The following is a 19,785-nucleotide window of genomic DNA, read 5'->3' as shown; positions in this document are numbered from 1 at the left end:
CATCTGAAATCTAGATTCCATCTTTTACCATATTTATAAACATGGGCCGACGCTCCAAACTAAACACATAGAATAAAATTACCCTCTATAAGACCGTAATAAAACCTGTCTGGACCTACGGAATCCGACTATGGGGAACAGTAAGTAATTCCAACATTGAAATACTTCAACGCTTCCAATCGAAAACGCTGAGATCCATTATAAATGCACCCTGGTATGTCACCAACGAACTAATACATCGCGACCTCAAGATACCAACAATCAAAGAGGAAATAGCAAACTATAGCGACAGATATAGTAAAAGAGTCAACAAACACCGAAACCCCCTAATTACTGGACTACTTGATACATCGGACCAGATCCGCAGGCTGAAGAGACACTACCCGCTAGATCTAAACGCTAGATTCAATTAGTTATCTAAATTAAGTAATATTTACTTATTTATAATACTTATAAATTATACTTATCTATAATAAGTATTAACTTATGCCATTAGCCATGTCACTGCGCCACGCCAGAAAAAATTACTGAAAATTCTCAATGCGAGAATTGATTGTAAATTTTAATAAATAAATAAAAAAAAAAAGAATATTTATAAACATATGAATTTGCATAAATATCCGCAATCTAATAGTAAATAGGTTTCATAGGAATATTCTTTCCAAACTTTGCTCAACTTTTGACATTTTTCCAAAATTTAAGAAGGAAGCTCTTACTAATTCCACTTAGAATCTCTGAAATCATTGAATCGCAATTGCAATATGAAATGTCAGCGATTCGACTAATCTTCGGTATTTTTTTCTGGATCTTCGTCGGGAGCTGTAACGCGTGAAAATTGAAATGGAAAACACTGAGTATTTCGTTGAAAATGTACTTCTTTCACAACATCTCGACCAGATCCAAATGGATATCGATAGACGGCTGTATTCAATCCATCAGCCTGTTAAGTCCTTTTATGTAACAACTAGCAGGACGTTGCTTGGGAAAACAGAAAGGAAAGTGCAGTGTGTATGTACGTGGGAATGTGCGGCGCCGTTACTGTTTATTGCTTAACCTCATCGCGCGATTGAATGAGAATCGAGATTAGAGAAGACGAGAAAAACCGCGACTGTCGTTTATCTGCAGAATATGAGGAACATAACATGTTGTTCGCAATGTCGCACCTAACAGATTTCTTTACATTACAAGAACATGACTGGACCAAAGATGATTCTCAAAGAACGTAGCAAGATTACTTATCTTTAGTTTCCCTATTTGCATATTCAAATGTCGCTACTGAATAGCAAGCATGACGTAAAAACTCGAACATTAACTTAAATCTTCCTATTCGTTGGTCAAAAAATTTGGTCGAAAATGCTTGATGAAAAAGCAACCTGGCACTTCGACAGAATTTTGAGCTGCAGGAGCCAGCAAAGGACGTTCAAACGCTGGCAAAAGATTCGAAGTGATAATGAGCGGTTCACTAAATAATCCAATACATATGAAACTTTTCTGTCAATGTGGTCACTGCCAATGAACATATCGTCTTGTTCTCGTTTTACTATTTCTTGATGGCACGACTCCTTTTCCCATTGGCAAACGAGGTCGAAAACGAATCGCCGATGACGTTCACACCCGCGGGAGATGTTCAGCGTTCAGAACGGCCGCCGGCCATTTTCCACGACCTCTGAATCTCAAGTCCGCGATCCACTTTAAACGCGAACTTTCACGGCACTGATATGCTCGGCAAAAAAGCATGCTCCGCGAGAAAAAGAGAAAGAGAAAAGGTGTGTCCGCGCTGCTGCGAAGAAAGAATATTAATTTCGAGCTAGGGAGCGTTTCACTGGATCCGGGAGATCGAGAGTGACTCGGGTCATTTAGAAAATGGAAAACATCTGCTACCCGACTTTTAGGTCGCGTCTCTTTTGTGTCTGTCGTTTTCCGATTGGATGGCGGAAATCTTGGTAAAGTTTGAAATCAACTAAAACTTTTTTTTTTATTATTATTTAATTTGTACCTTACAATTTGTCCAGTTGGATATTTGGTAAATAACTAAAACTTAAAATCAGTTTTTTACTACTTTTATTATTTGTTTTGTTGAATCTTTCAATTAACGCCAGTTTATTCAAGAATGACAATAAAAAAATAACTGCTAATCTAATTTTCAAACCCTGTACATTTCATTTCAATCGTTCTTTCTCTATTGCGTGATTGAAATCCTTGAAAAATGTAAATGAATCTCAAAGCCTTCCAGTCATCATTAAAGGTCGCTTTTTTATTGCTTTTTTGTTAGTTTTTTTAGGGATGACTGAAAGACTTTGTCTTGTACCACTGACCTGCATCTTCATATTTCTTAGTTAATTTCTGGACATTTTCCATGTTTCCTAAGATCCATGACTTTCACTTTCTGGTCTTCTTTTCTGCTTTCTTTGACTTGTTTCGCGAAAGGGACAGGTTTCTGGTGGGTCAAGAATACCTGAACATCCCTTTTTCTCCAACGTCGATTTAACGAACGTGTTCCGGATTAGTTTTCCCAGAAAGAAACCTTACCTAACATTCGTTTTCTCCAAAGAAAAGAGGGATTTCTGCCGATGTGACCGTTCATTTCATCAAACGTACCGAAACTACGCTTCTCCCTCACATTAACAGTATTTTTTCTCTTCGTCGAATGAAGGATAAATATAGGCCTCTTAGACCCTCAGTCTTCGATCGGTAGTTTCCTTTAACTTCAAACAGCGTTGGTTTTCGTTTATCATATTTTTCGACCAGTATTTTAGTCAATTTTCATATTTATGGATTAAAATTTAAAAAATTCTACTGGCTCATTGGCAGACGTTTCAACATAAGCGTGCAGAGTAAAATAATGCTATATAAAGCCATATTAAAACCTGTTTGGACCTATGGGATCCAATTATGGGGAACAGCGAGTAACTCCAACATAAAAATTCTTCAACGATTCCAAAAACTTTGAGATCCTTAATAGATGCACCTTGGTATCTTACTAACGAAACAATACATCGCGACCTTAAGATACCTACAGTTAAAGAAGAAATATCCAAATTCAGTAATAGATATAACATAAGAATTAACAACCACCAAAACCCACTAGTTACGTAATTACTTGACACGACGGATCAGATCTGCAGACTAAAAAGACATTACTTTCTAGATTTAAACATTAGATGCAGCTAGAACCAAACATACGATAATCACCTATTATACATGATATAGTACCACGCCAGAATAATTTACTTATAACTCTCAATGAGAATTGATTGTGAAATTCTTCCAAATAAAAAAAAATATTTATGGTTTTTCATATTTATATTGGATACCCATTTTGTCGTTTTTTATATATCATTATTTAGTAACGTAGAGAATTTTATACGCTCTAATATATAGTTATTAATTTATTATTTTCCTCTAAAATTCTTGCTCATAGTTTTTATAATTTCTCACCATATATTTAGGATCGTTATACAAATGCACAATTCTATTATTTATATATATATCTATCTATTATAATATAGCATATTATATGATTAATTATCTCTCTAATAATCTAAGGTAATTGCCATATTCTGTACGAGAACAGTAGATGCACTAATACTTATAAATGATCGTGTATATGAAGAATTCGCTACAACGCTATTTAATTTTGCAAAGAAAAAAATAAAAGAACACGTAAATTTGAATGTAATAGAAAAATGACTACAAGATAAACAAATAAAAGCAAACCTCAGTAAATGCAACCATATTACATTTACAATAAGAACACGGAAACTAGTAAATATCCAATTGAATGTCACGCACATAACACAAACAAAGCAAGTTAAATACCTAGAACTCCTCCACTTAGACACACAATTTACATACAACATACACAAAAACATATTAAATAAATTATAGACAAAATACGGACAAAAAGAAGACAGATGTACTGGCTAATTAGCCGAAACTCTAAACTCAGCATAGAAAATAAACTAAAAATCTACAAAATGATAAGAAAACCAAGTTGGACGTACGGAATACCACTATGGGGGACAGCAGCAATGAGCCCCATAAATAACCTAGAGTTGCTACAATTGAAGACACTGAGGACAATAATCAACGCCCCATGGTATGTCAGAAACGAGGATATATGCAGAGACTTAAAAATACCAACGGTCAAAGAAGAAATCGGCAGGTATGCAGAAAAATACAAGGAAGAATGGCAACACATTCAAACCAGCTGGCTGCTAAAGCGAACAAAACTCTTATAGAAAGAAGACTAAAAAGAACATCCCACTGACCTCACTAAAGAAATAAAATAGTCAAACTCAAAGATGGTATCCCGCTGAGGATAGCCATCCACGTGTTATTTAACAATTGAGCTAGAAAAATTTGCCGAATGTCCAGCTGCATACATTGTAAAGTGCAAAGTAGATAATAAGAAAAAAAAAAAAAAAAATTGAATGCTCCTAATTCAATAGCAAGAGACTGGTTACTTTACACCCTTCTCGAAATTGAAATCTCGCGTCTTCGTCTTCGTTTTCGTCTTTGACGAACGAGTATCAATGAACACCGAAGAGACAAATCGGTGGCGGAGTAAACGCATCGACGAAAGCGAGTTCGTTGAATGAACAAGTCGAGTCGAAAACGAAAGGAAATCAGAGGGTGTCGATCGGGTAGGTGTGAAAGAGCGAGGGAAGCCAATGAGGAACACGTAACAAAAGCCTCCACGTTGGCACTCGGCATCGAGCCGGGCCGATATTCTTTATTTAGCTGTCGATAACCAATCGGCTGGGTTTTATTTAGACCCCGATACCATTTCTCCTCGCTTTTCCTCACACAACGATGCTCATTGTTACGAAGGAGTAATCTGTCCTGTGACGATTATCGCGCTGTCGTTCTCTTTTCGTTTTCCACCGTAAAGCTGACAGCACATGGCGCTTTCGCGAAACGGTGTGATCGCAAACTTAAAAACTGAAACGTCTATAGAATGTCCAGTGTGTTTGTTTCTACAATTTCGTATTTTTACTCCCGAACATCTTGCATGCTCATACTTACATTGGTCAGACACGTATCTGATCTTGAATGATACGACTGGATCAAGCTCATGGATATTGTATATCCACGCATTGGTTACTACTACAGGTTCAAGTAAATGAAAATAAATTAATCCACGTCACCTTTTCGCTACGCAGAAACACACGCTTTTTAGCTCAAAATAAAAACTAAGATTTTCCAGTTAGAAATTATACCGAGTTAATATCCGAAAATATATGAAACATTCCAAGTACAGTACTCGTTACAATACTTAGCTAATAGGCAAAATAATTTTCTAGCTAGGTTCAATTTTTTAAAAATATATTTACAAAAATATGAACTTACGTAAATGTTGGCAGTCTATTTATAATTTCCTGCAACATTGGAATAAAAGAAATATATCGCGAAAGAAGATATGCTTTTTCATTTCTTCGAGATTTATCTATCAAGTAAATTAACGAGAACAAGAAAGGAAGAAAAATAGACAGGAAAAACAACAATCAGAGAAATAGAACATTGAGCGGAAGTTGAAGGGTTATCTTCGATCGGGTTAAGATTTGACCGGGGGCAAGCTTTTATCGGGCCAATTAACTGCACGCGAATTTATCGTTGTCGATACGCTTTTCTTTGCACTCATTTTGTAACGCTCGAGATAATGTCCCATATGTGCACATAGCTACATAATATACGTATACGCTACGTATAGCATAATACGATACAGATTTATTGTTACGTTTACAAATTTCTTGCAGATAATAAGTTACGGCGAAGATTAATGTACAATATTTCTCGGTTTTTCAATTCGTAACCACGTGAATTGTGCCACGAACACAAATCTTTGTTCGTTTGACACCTACCTAATTTGAAATTTGTGAAAAATAGACGGTGGAAAGTGCTGGAGGGATTTTCGTGCGCGTGAACCAGGAGCTGCATCGTAAATTATGATGATCATTTATTGACAGCGGTCCGTGGATACATTGTATACACAGTGCGTGATGTATAGGCGCGATATATCAGATACTTGGACCAGATCCCAGCCTTGAGGGTTTATTCTAGTAACGCGAGGCTTTCCTTTTCAGATCTCGCGCGCTGCAATCACTGCATTTGTCTTGCATAATGCCAGAACGATGTGGAGGAGAATGGCGGCTCCCAAAGGGCGGAGATAGATTTATGAAGCTTGTCACTCGCGTATACACACATCTACGTTCTCCTTATCCGATCCCTTCATTCCGCGTGGCTGATCTTTTCACGTCGTCTTCGTTCCGACCCTTATCTTTCGTCAGGAATTTCACCTCCACTTTCGTTCATAAACGTTAGGATATTTTTAAAGAGACAAGATAAATTGGATAAAGAATAGAATAGCACAATTGTATTGGGTTGTCCCAAAAGTTTCTTTCGTTTTATAAGGGAATAATAGATACACGACCTTTTTTTGTTTTATATTATTTTATTGAATTATGTATGATCCATTTTGTTTCAATAGAACATCATCATTGTCATCATCATATAAGGAAATAATAGGATCACAAAATTTTTTGTTTTATATTATTTTATTGAGTTCGGATGATGATTGCTCAAGATGCGTCAAGGAACTCTAGTTAACTACCAACTGACCTTCCGTCACGATGATGCTGCGCCTAGAATCAAACATACTATAAACACATATTATTCAAGTTAAAGTACCACGCCAGAATAATTTACTTATAATTCTCAATGAGAATAAATGGTAAAATTCTTTCAAATAAAAAAAAATAATGCTGCGGAGGAAAACTATGATGGGGTAAGTCTAAGGATACGAGATCATCGAATTCGTCGAGGAAAACCTTTGTTAGGAAAGTGAGGGAAATGGACGTTGCTGTTAGTTGATTAATCTCTAGTTTGGTGGTTGAGGAAAGGTGTTAACCGCCCTCGAGAGAAAGTTGCTAGCGGGAAGCATTGTACATGAGAAAAACTAGATTTCCTGTATCTTCTGTAGTAGATAATAAATTTAGGGAATACTAAGACAAAAACTATTTATTCGTTTGAAGGACCTTAGCTAGAGAAATCCTAAGACTTTACTGCGGGTCCTTAGGATAGTTGATAGTATACTATGAAAATGTTTCGACATCTGGCAATCGTCTTGTTCGAAGGATAGGGTCTTATAGGGTGTAGCAAGCCATGAGACAGAAACTTGACTTGACCAATGAAACAATACATAGCAATCTTAAAATACCTACAGTTAAAGAAGAAATATCCAAATTCAGTAATAAATATAACATAAGTGTTACGTCTGGCGACACTCTACCTAGACCAGGCCACACACCGCGGGCAGGCTGGCAACCAGATGTCCGCACATTCTTATTGCGTACCCTCAATACTCATAAGCACCTACCGTAAATCTCAGGAATTTTGTAGCTATGATCCTTCAGACCGAACAAACATCTCTTTACTCAATCGTTTTCTAAAGGTTTATTGATGAAACGCCATTCGATTTGCTTATCGGATAGGAATGCGTTTACTTTTTTCTTGTGGTCGTCCGATTGTAATAGATCATGAAGTTCTCATAGCGCGTGTTGTTGTTGACGGGGACGTTGGTAGAACGTCCCTTTTGTCTGCTTTGATGTGGAATTGATTTGATCGCCGTTCGCCCGTGTTATGAGAAAGTCTATCAGATGTGTATAAGAGGGCATTTTTTTGTTGGGTAAGGTGCGTTGCCAGTCGCGAATGGTGGACGACGGCAACTTTGATGTGATCAGCTGGATGAGGACGACATTTGATGTGACAGGTTCGCCTAATTTTTCTAGCGCCCGGAGATTCACCTTGACAGTTTCGAGAAAGTCTTCTACGGCTTCGGGTGTTTCCGTCGTTATCTGAGGATAGTTGTAGATCAATGCCCAGTGGCGTATACAGATCTTACGGTGGCAATCGAATTTCTCCTTCAGAATGTCAATAGCGATAGAATAATTGGCCTCTATACCGTCTAATGACTGGATACTTCTCGCGGCCTTCCCAGTCACGGCTGATCGGAGATAATTAAATTTTTGTACGGATGTAAGTCGTTCGTTACGATCTATAGTGGACGAGAAGGCGTCGTAAAATGAATGCCAATTCTCGATGGGTCACATTACTACAAGAACATTGCACAAAAATAGAAAAGTGGCTACAAGTTAAACAAATTAAAGCAAACCCCAGTAAATGCAACCATATTACATTCACACTGCGAAAACAGTTTCCACCAAACATCTTTCTTGACGGCACGCGCATATTACAAACAAGGCAAGTCAAATACCTAGGACTCCACATAGATAAACAACTCACATGGAAACAGCATATCAAATCAATAACAGAAAAAATACAGGCGGCAAGGGGACAAATGTATTAGCTAACAAGTCGAAAATCCAAACTAAGTATAAAAAGTAAATTAAAAATATACAAAATGATCATAAAACCAATCTGGACGTACGGAATACCACTATGGGGAACAGCAGCAATGAGCCATATAACCAAAATAGAGACAAAGCAAGCTAAAATTCTTAGAACAATAGTAAACGCCCCATGGTACGTTAGAAACGAGGACATTCGGAAAGACCTGGGCATACCAACGGTCAAGGAGGAGATTAGCAGAAGTGCAAGAAGGTACAGAGAAAGAATAGCAACGCACCCGAACCGGCTGGCATCGGAAACGGTCAACACATCAAGCATAGAAAGAAGAGAACCTAAAAAGGAAACACCCAACAGACCTTACCAAGGACATAACTTAACAAACACGAAGATGGTACCCCGCTGGGGGTAACCACCCACATGTTATATTATTACACTGCTAAGATATAACATTTTACCAAATGTCCTACTGGACAAATTGTAAAAATTTAAATAAATAAATAAAAAAAAAAAAAAATTCTGGATGGTGCCGTCGAAAGTAGGCAAATGAATTTCAGGAAGTTTAATCGGTGTCGGCTTGCAACCAACGCCTGCCTCGCAATTTGCCGATCTCGAGATCGATGTTTGTCGCAAGAGATGATCGCGTATTCGCATCGCTAACTTATCATATTGTTCGGATATTTCGATGCCGGGCGTATGTTCTTCTTCGTCTAACTGCTCTAATAAGAATTAACAATCGCCAGTTACTCAATTACTTGACACGACGGATCAGATCCGCAGTCTAAAAAGACATTATTCTCTAGATTTAAACATTAGATTCAGCTAGAACCAAACATACGATAATCATTTATTATTCACGTTATAGTACCACACCAGAGTAATTTACTTATAGTTCTCAATGAAAATCGATTGTAAACTACAACCAAATAAAAAAAAAAAAAAAGAAAAGATTTGCTATCGGGTGCCGCTACAGTTCCAATAGAACATCATTGCCATCATCATACAAGGAAATAATAAGTGCACAACATTTTTTGTTTTATGTTATTTTATTGAATTATGTATGATCCATTTTGTTCCAATAGAACATTATCGTTGTCATCATTATATAAGGAAATTATAGGTGCACAACATTTTTTGTTTTATATTATTGAATTATGTATGATCCATTTTGTTCCAATAGAACATCATTATACGTAATTCAATATAATAATAGAAAACAAAAAATGTTGTGCACCTATTATTATTATTATTATCTAAACGAAAGAAACTTTTGGGACAATCTGAGATAATTACGTAGAAGAATTAAATTGTATAATTAATAATAGTACAACTGTATAATTATACAGAAAAATATAATTGACTCTTTTCTCTGAAGTATCTTGAATCTTGATCTTGTAAGAATACAAAACTCTAACCAATTTTCTATTCCTTTATAAATCTAGATTAATTAGATTTAAACATTAGATTTAACTAGAATCAAACATACGATAAACACTTATTATTCAAGTTATAGTACCACGTCAGAATAATTTACTTATAATTCTCAATGAGAATTGATTGTAAAATTCTTCCAAATAACAAAAAAAAAAAAGAAATCTAGATTAATTATCAGATTTTGCACGAGACCAGCATGTGACTTAATATTTATGAACGAACGTGCAAATATATCCGAGCGCACGCAGGTTACTTCATATCGAAATCTTGTATTTTATTGGTTTTGCTCTTCGTTGTCGATAGTAGAGGCTTGGTACATAGCGAGAGAAAGCTATAGGATACGTCGAAGGAGTGCGTGTCAGGTGGCGAGAACCGCAGTGGGTTGTGCACTTTTGAGGATTGCGTGGAAACTTGATTCGTTGCCTGTTCGAAATTGCTATTTCCAACTGTTTCTCCATCAAAACGTTTCTCCCACTTTGATATAATTACTAGAGCAGTAGATAGAAAATCATACTCCGTAATTAATGAAAGAAACTAATTACAGTATACAAGTTTGCTAATACCAAACTGTTTTATCCTTTCTTTTCTACTACTGTTAGAAAAATGGTAATGTAACATCGTCTTACATAGCAAAAAATCAGATTTGTGCTGGCGTGGGAATGTTTTGCAGTTTGTTTGAAGCAAAACGGCGGGATTTCAACGATTATGAGCCATGTCTGCAAGAAATTCGTTCTAATTGAGAAAACACATGTTTCGCATTTGTGGTAAAAGTACCGAGTTTCACTGGTAACCAGAGAAAATGGTTAATTTGTACCGCTTTAACGATCTGCGTATCTGAGTCTCGCCGTTATATTAAAAGAAAAACGAGAGGAACGAAACAAACCTACGTTGCCTATTCGTTAATTCCCGGCTTACAATCTCAAATCGACTCTTTTCACTCCTGAATGCGCCGATGCATAAGTACGTTCGTTGTTACTTCATATTTCCACCGAAAGTCGCGTGACTTTCATGGCAATGAAAGTAAATCGATGCGATTCGCTGCAGCGTTAAACGACGTAAAAACACAGACCTTAAACCTGGCTCTCCTTTCTCTTTTAAAAATCAGTAATCAGACTTTTCCGTGAATTCTTAATTCGCGACGCGAAGATGTTATCTGGTGTTCGTACAAAGTGAATCGTGTTCAGATAAAAAGAGAAAAAGAGGAGTCTTGATAGTCACGTCCCACGTTTATGCAGCCATCGATAGACTAACGCGAACGATGTAAAGGGGAAAATGGAAAGAAAAGAAAAAAAAAGAGGGGAGAAAAGAATCAAATTCGAACAAAGGAGAGAGAAATCGAGTGATATTTACCAACGAGGAACGCGTTTTCGTTCAGCAATCAGTTTCTGGCGATCGACCAATAGATCGACCGCTAAACCAGCGATTTCTTTCCCCCTTTTTCCCCAGATAGCCTACGGCTGACCGAGTTTTCACCACAGATAAGATCGCGGCCCATCGAGCCGCTATGGTTCTTCATTCATGCGTCCACGCAGTCCCATCGGGATGCTTGGCAGCGGCTTTAATGCAGGCCGCTGGACTATCAACTGTACGAGTACTGATCCGAATGAAACAGCGTTCGCAAATGTCTGGCACGGCGCTCCGCGAAGCGTGGCCCGCGACCTATTAACCCTTTAATAAGTTACGATAGATTGCACGACATTCATCGTGGCGGCTTGCTTAACCGCTTCCGACGAATAACCCAATATCCAATTATCCGGATAGTTGGTTGATAGCGTGATTGGTAGAAATACAGAAGACGGGGATTAACTGTCGAGTCTGATTGATGCCAATTTGAGTAATTTTTTATAATTTTGGTTGAATATGGAAATTGAAGAAAATGCGTTTTTTTTTCTTTTTAGATTAATAAACGTACGTACTGCGATTGTTCTGGCAACGAGGGGTACATTCTCGAAAGCGTAGGCGTGTGTTTGCGGTGCGTAGTATGTATAATTAGAAAAGGAGAGCATTAGTCCAAGTTAAGATATTCTGGGAATTCAGTGTCGTGCCGTGAAATTCTTGGCCCCTGTTTGCCAGGTTCAACCTGCGCCGGAAGCTTACGCAATTACACGATTAAAATGAGGTTACCGTCGTTATATGCGGTAGACGAAACGCGAGCGAATCTTCAACATTTTTGCTCGCTTTGCCTCTACCTCGTCGTTGTGTAACCTGAGTGGTTCGATAGACGATAGATCTTTTATTGTATATAGGCGCATAACTATGTTTTTCCTAGAATTTCACTATACAAGAAGTAGAACCTCTAAGTAGAAATTACTTTCACCTATTTAGTGGCGAATTAACCTATTAAATAGATAAAAACTTATCTATTCAATAATTCCTTTTTGGATATTTTGTTTATCTTTGCGCATTATGCGCGTTCTGTGCATTTTTCCATTTTTACAATTCTCATAAATGCCTAGAAATTCGCAGGCTATTTATCAGAAAAGCTCTAGCAACTAATTATACGTTTTAGGTAAATTAAGGCGACGTAACGTGCGCGTCAGTAACAACGTATGTGTTAAACTTTCTTCTATCTACACTTTAAACACTAAACAATGATCGAGCTATTCGAAACACGAATCAAAACGCAAGTTGACCATAAGCATTCGCGATGGAAGTTTTATCGCAAATGCTAATTACCGATTGTCCATGTTCTGCGTCGCAGTTCCAGGTGAGATCACGCATCGCAAATCATCGCAGTTATTTTCCCCTTAAACGGCATTCTGCGTTCAATTCGCGGATGACGACGATCAAATCGGTTTTGGATTTGCAAATCGTCGGGGTCACTCGGTCTCGATCTCTGATTTATTTCGTATTCTTCTTCGTCTACAACGCAGTCTATTGTTGCGAATGGAAATCGGTCATAACTGAATTAATGATTGAAATTAAGAGTGAGAAAGAGAAAAGTCACGTTCCACGGTTCTTTTGTCCTCGCTCTTCGATTTTTATAACCTCATGAATTCATCGTTCGATTTCCACCTTCTGACATTTTTACGCTTTAACGAATTTTCCCTCTGATCGTCCTTTTTTTTTCTAAAATGAAACACCGGAACAAGGGGCAGCGAGAAAAAGAACAGCGTCCCATGCAGCAGCGCGCTATAAAATCGATCCAATATCCAACAGTTGTGCAACATATACATATTTAGCTTCGATTTACTCTTCTGATTCATCTTTACTGGACTTCCCTTTCTTTTTCAATGCGGCAGCTCTTTTTGCCGCGTGAATTTCGATCAATCGGCTAACAATTATCTGAAATTCTAAGAACCACAGATTCACTTAATCGTATCGCGTCTTATTTTTCTATTCATCGGAAAAGCTAACAGAAGACAAAGGTATACTCGAACCTATGGAAATTATTTTGCATCGACTTGTATCGACTCGTGTATTGACTTTTAATTTTTAAATTTTCGTAATTTGTTTAACTGATGAAACTTTCATTTACGATAAGTATTATTTGTTGTACGGAAGAACGAATCGATTTATACAGATGAAACTTACGGAAGAATAAAGTTTGTAGGATGGTTATTTCATCGATTGAAAGGTCTTGATAGATTTCTTCCTCGATGACTACCATCTACGTTACAGTCAATATTTGCCGAGGAAAAATAGCACGTTGAATGATATTAGGCAACGTTCATCAATCAGTTTCTACTCTCTCGCTCAAACCTATGAACACACATTGCTAGTAATAAAGTGTACGATCATCGTGACAAAATTCCTCGAGTTTCAAAGTGTGCTTGACGTAATCTTCCCAAGCATTCACGAGAGAGCCTAACGTGCTGTTTATACGCGAGGTAATCGGAGGAAGCAGCCTCTAAACTTTAAATAAAATTAACTCCGGCCAGCAGCGATTTTCCTTGCTGTCAGAACGTATCGCAGTATGTAAGCAGTTCCCTTCCATCAACTTCGAACTGCTACATTGGACACTCGTCTCGAAACTGACCACGTAACGTTGAACAAGACTCGTAAGGAGACACTCATCGTCTCGTATCATCGCGAGGGAACGTAGTTTGCTAGAACATGATATTTTTTTATGATGTAAAAATAGATAAGTCGCGGTTTTGTTACACATTTAGAAGAATTTTTAAGTTAGAAAAAGGTTGGGTAGCTTTAGAAGAGAATTTCATTCCTTTAATATCGGTTGGACCTCGATTGGATGTCGTAATGTAAGCAAAATACAAAGAGATATAATCTGTTATTTATATAAACGCGTCCCGATTTATTCGAAACTCCACGTTTGCTCGGGATCGCAGAATACGCGTGTGGATAGTTCGTTTCGTTCGTCCGTGATGATGATCCTACGAAGATTATTCGACACGCAGTCGCGAGACCGTTGAGGACCGCTAGCCCCGTGACAAAGCAAGGGAGAGGGCATAATTTACAACTTACTGCACTCCCGAGTGACTTTGTTATCTCTTCCTCGAATCAGGAATGACGAAACCCAGGCAGCCGCTCCGAGTGTTCGAAGCTTCGCGTTTCCTTACGATAATTTTCATGAAAAACAAATCGGTGTAAAAAGAATTGTATTTTTCGTAAATATAGCTTGCTCCTGAATTTTAAACGATTTTCAAATCAGATAAGGCTAAAACCAATGATGATGCATTGATAACACGATAACATGGAAGAGATAATTTGTTCGTTAATTAGTTAAGCATTGGATCAATATCATAATCTCTATCGTATCTATCATCAAATTAAAGTAGAAGTAGAAAAATGTAAATCCTTAGCAGAATTATTTCGAAGCATCGGTTTGAACGAAACCTGGACGATTAGGTGCAAATTATCACTACAAATCCAGGGTATGACGCAAGGTATTGAGATGATCCGAGCCGTTACGCGACCTTGAGCTTTCGTCGCGTGCCAAAGTGCCAAGATTACATCGGTGAAGCTCGATCAATTATACAAGCGACTTGTGGACACTGTGTCGGTTGGTCGCTCGTTCAATCCCTCGCCATCAGAGGTATAATAGCCTTCACGATATATATAGCTAAGTTCTAAACAAAAGCATCAAGTAGCAGCATAGATTGGTGCAGTGATATTCAGAATTCTGGCTTCATCCATAAATATAGAAGCACGACTAGAATATGCTTCGTGTAAAATATATATGTGTGTTTTATTAATTATTACAATTCGTTTCTTAATTTACCGATTGTTTCTTTAATAGTTACTTCTCCCATTGATAAAAGAAAAAAAAGTCTTCGCGAAAGGATTAACTCGCCTTTCCCGTTTAACTGGTTAGAGTTCGACGATTGGTATTTCGATCAATAAAAGCGGGACAGTTCATTTGGACAAATATTCCGTGATTAAGAGCTTGATACGATCGATCGCCCTTTGCATTGCAGATGTCGATCTTCAGAACCAAATCGATGCGTCGTTGGCGATGCCGGCCACTTATCAGACCCTCATTGCCCGTGCCCAATTGGCTCAGCAATGCTGTGGATTGGCGCGGGAGCAAACCAGGATCTGCGAGAGGCTGGTCCACGATCAACACCTTCAGCAACAGGGCTGGGCTGCCGTGGTCGCGAATCTCGAGGACATCACGCAGATGTTCCAGTCACGGGCCGATGTTTTACAACAGAGTTTCGCCGTCTATCTGTCGGAGAGGCAACAACACATGGAACTACTTCAAAAGTGAGTAATACAGAAAACAAACATTCCCATCCACATATGCATATATATTTTTTTTTTTTTATTTAATTTGTATTTCACAGTTTGTCCAGCTGGACACTCAGAAATTTTTCTAACTTTATTGCTAATTAACATGTGGATGGCTACCCCCAGCGGGATACCATCTTCGAGTTTGTCTATTTCATTTCTTCAGTGTGGTCAGTGGGGTGTTTTCTCTTTAGTCTTCTTTTTATGAGAGTTTTGGTTATATGAATATTACCGGCCATAAATGCTTTTTATACTTCGTAGACTTCTATGTATATAATTACAGATAAAAGAAACTGCAATAATTTTATTCTCATATTGTATAGAAATATATATATATTTATTTATAAAATTATTGCAGTTTCTTTTATCTGTAATTGTGTAATTAAATTACATCTTGTAAGAAGTAGGCAGATGTCTGGTTATACGGTGGTGTAAGCAAGTTTAGAATTTAATTTACAACAAGATTTGGAAGTGATACATATTTAAGTATTTTTCTATTAAAAGATGGATAAGTTGAAGTTTCATGTGCATAGCATTTAAGTTTTGGGGACAATAAATAATTAAGATCAAACGCAACGTTCAATTAGAGTTAACGATATCATCCAATTTGCATAATCACGTCGTGACTGTAATCACGTCGTGACATAAGTTGTCGAGGTCCCGGGTTCGCTTCGCTTCCCGTAAAATATGTATATATGTATATACACACATACGTGTATATTTATGGTTCACGTTCAAATCGCAAACGTGATAGTTGGTTAGTTTTTTTTTTTTTATAATGACGTTAATCACACGCTTGATACATTGTTACGTTCCAAGGAATCGTGTGTGGAGAGCGTGTAGTGTCGCGTGACATTAAGGAAGACGTGAGTTTCAAGGAAACGAACATAATTGGGATACTGGTAGTAAAATAACAGTCAACGTGATCAACGAAACGTAACAGTCCTAGCAATACTATAAACACTAGCAATTAAGTAATTGTTAAATCGGTCATTCGTATTTGCCGTCTGCATACTATGTATTAAATGGGTACATATCAAACTTCGAATTTAATAGGTCATTACTAGCCATTAAAGTTGTTCCATCGTTAACTATCAAATCATATTAAAGATGGAGAGACTTGTTGCAAATCACGTATTATATACCATGTTGTACCGAGTTATAAGACAAATATAACAATCTGATTATTGGACACGTACGAAATCAGAACGTTAGTATCGTATATCTTGATCATGAGTTTGGAGAAATTGCCACAAAAGTGGCTAAAAACATAAATTTTTGACAAGTTTAAAGACCCCTTTTATTTCGTTACACGTTGTAACTGTCTTTAAACGGCCAAGGGCCATTATTATATTTATTACATATTCAAAAGTCGTTCAGTCTTTAAAGAGACTTAACTTGCGTGTAAAAGAAGGCGAATGGGGCTAAGAAAAGCAGTGACTAATACATGATTTTAGGCTCGTAACATCGCGTTGTTACAGATAGGAAGGAAAGTAAATTTCGCGGCATAACATTTTTTAATACCTTATATCGATAATTCTAGTTATCATTTGCTGTCATTGAATGTGTGCATTCTCTAAACTTCATAAATTTATCTTCGCAAACTTAAATCTTTTTCTTGCAGCTTCAACGCTGACCTGGGCACACTGGCGCAGATTCCGATCCTACCAGCGTTAAGAGCTCAGGCCGAAGGTCTGTTGAGTCCGGACGATCAGCCAAATCAATCGGAGAAGGACTCTGATGGCAGGGAGGAGGTTCTCAGCTTGCTTAGATGGATCTCGGCGAAAGACAATCAAAGTAGTCTGGAGCAGGTGGCGGAACAGTGTTCGAGGGGTTTGGAACAGTTCGACGAGAGAGTGATGGAGGCGTTGAAGACTGAAGTGAACGCGGCCATTGACAGCGCGAACAAGCAGGATATGAAGGAGATCAAGGGTCTTGGCGAAAGACTGTTTGCGTTGGAACAGCTGATGGCGCAAACCAAGAAACTGGTCCACGAGCAGGGAGAACTTGCTCAAGGTTTTCTTCAAAATCAGAGCCGAGCGAACAACTTGGGGGATGCCAGTGTACTTCCTGATCTCTGCACTTCGCACAGGCGCCAACTGCTTGTGATGCTGCAAAATCACAACAAATTGCGCGACATTAGGCGTAGGTGCACCAAAGCGAAGGAAGAACTGTCGGTGAACATCTATCATCGGCTCAAGTGGATCATGTACGTGGAGAATAAGATGATGGAGGTGGATGGCAAGTTGGTAATGTACCACGAAAGCCTAAAACGTTTGAGAAGGCATCTCGAGGTGCTTCAGCAAATCCATCTAGCGCCACATATGTACATGAACGCTGTGGCCGAAGTAGTTCGAAGACGAACCTTCTCGCAAGCTTTCCTTGTTTGGGCTAGTAACCTGGCGTGCCAGTTGTTGACTGTTCATAGCGAGGAACTGGCTCGTAGAAGAGAATTCCAAAGCAAATTCGATGGTCACTTCTTGAATACCCTATTCCCTGGCCTTGAGGATACGCCGCCACCTTTCGCCACGCAAGCTCCGTCTGTTTTTGATAACGGACTGCCCAAGGTATTTATTTAGGATATCTATTGCTCGTGTTTAATATTGAGCAAAGGCAAACAATTCTAACACGATTGTACGCGTTGCAGTTGACAGCAGAGGATATGGAATCTCTTAGATCGCAGCTACCCGAACTGGCGCTCACTATCTCGTCGCCAGATCTGAACAGTATCACGCAGTTCTTCCTGTCGAAGAGTCTCACCGAGGCAAGCACCGATGGCAACAAAGAAAAAGATAGCACCTCCATGCGCGTCGATGTAGCTACCAAGGAACAGGAACGAACGAGAGCTCCGATGTTGTTCGACAGGTAACCATCATTCCTATCAAAAGTAGAGAATTTTTAAAACATCATAGAGTAACTGTGTATTTATACGATTTTAGGGGTGGTTTCGAATCGGAGACGGACACGGAGGAGTTCGAGAAGATCGGCCAGGGTGCCACGGACTCTAAGCCGGAGTCGTACGATGGCGCGAAACAAATGCGTCAGAAGCAATTGGAGGTTGGTGCCTCGCGAAGCGTGTCCCCCGCTTCCTCGACCTCAACTAACGTATCCCCGCTTAATTCGAAAGTCGCGGACCTGACGAACCGGTCATCTTCCTCGAGCGAGCCTGGATCCTTCCATTTTCCCAGTCTGTCCGTCAGCGAGCGTCCAGCTCAGCTGAGTCCGTTAACCGAGTGTGCCGAGAACGGCGAATCGAGCAGCTGTCTGCTTCATTGCGCTACTGCGAACGGTCTTCCTAAATATCACGAAACGCCATCGACGACGATGGCCGAGGAGCCGAACTCCCTCAGTCCAAATCCTCCTTCTTCCTTGTCACGGTCCGTGATGTGCGACGGTCAGCAGCAGCAATGCCAGCAACTATCCGGTAGTGGTGGTAGCAGCCCCTCCATTGGAGTATGCGCTACTGACTTCATGGGTACTGAATTTTACATGGACGAATCTCTGCCGAGCAGTCTCAGCGAGCATCCCATCGACGGCCAGCATCAGGCTATCGTTTCCCTTCTCCAGGTACTGGACGACTTACAGCTCGCTAACGGACCTTGTAGTCGTAGCCGTAAACGTTCCATTACCGCTAATACGTATCTTTTCCGTCCCAAGTCCTCTTCCTTTTCCACAGTTTATGAATATATGGTATACTTGTTTGCTTATATACATACACGACATTTAGTATCTCTATTCTGGTTCGTGTGTTTCTTGTTTTATTGGTTCTCTGTGTCTATGTGTATCATTTTCTACGCCATCTCCTCGTATCTGCAACACCTCTTTTCGTACATTTGAGAACCCTCTATTCGACGTTGGTCGCTTATCTAAATTTTTATATCCACTTATTTTTCCCTTTCTGTGATTTCTAGGTACTTTCGTTGTCATTGTCTTTATATTCGCTGTCCAGTAAGCTATTAGCGCTGACTATAATGCAAAGTAATTTTCAAAATCGTGTAGGTATGTGTTTTTTGCTTGTCGTCATTTTCTGACAAGTCGTACTATCTGCTCTTTTCTAAGTGCTTGCGTGTTCGTGTTACTTTTTCCGTACTTATTAGCCAGCCGCGTGTCGTTATCGTGTGAGTGCGTGTGTTTTAATTTTTTTACAGGATTAGCTGCCGTCGCACTCGATTCTCCCGATCCTATGACCCTCGAAGTACGTTCCTTGAGATGTTACTCAAGTCATGAGTTCGCTTTTCAGAATACACCCCGACGACTTCGTTCGAGATCGTTTCGACCGGACCGACTATACCC

The 19,785-nt window shown here is 38.9% G+C and overlaps 1 protein-coding gene across 2 annotated transcripts in view; it reads left to right on the top strand.

Moving 5' to 3' along the window:
* The window catches only part of Atg17 (autophagy-related 17), a 55,146-nt gene that overhangs the window by 26,716 nt on the left and 8,645 nt on the right, over positions 1-19,785 (top strand). The window contains exons 3-6 of one of the 2 annotated variants that reach the window (XM_069109636.1): positions 15,180-15,468; positions 17,117-18,059; positions 18,140-18,357; positions 18,432-19,059. In XM_069109636.1, the coding sequence (XP_068965737.1) occupies positions 15,180-15,468; positions 17,117-18,059; positions 18,140-18,357; positions 18,432-19,059 (2,078 nt within the window). The remainder of the gene's footprint in view (positions 1-15,179; positions 15,469-17,116; positions 18,060-18,139; positions 18,358-18,431; positions 19,060-19,785) is intronic. The other variant, XM_069109637.1, reaches the window with a different exon arrangement.

This window comes from Bombus flavifrons, chromosome 3, assembly GCF_040668555.2.
Source record: "Bombus flavifrons isolate JBK064 chromosome 3, iyBomFlav1_principal, whole genome shotgun sequence".
Taxonomy (NCBI): Eukaryota; Metazoa; Arthropoda; class Insecta; order Hymenoptera; family Apidae; genus Bombus; species Bombus flavifrons.
Note: the sequence above shows the minus strand (reverse complement) of the source record. Positions and strands in the feature narration are given on the sequence as shown.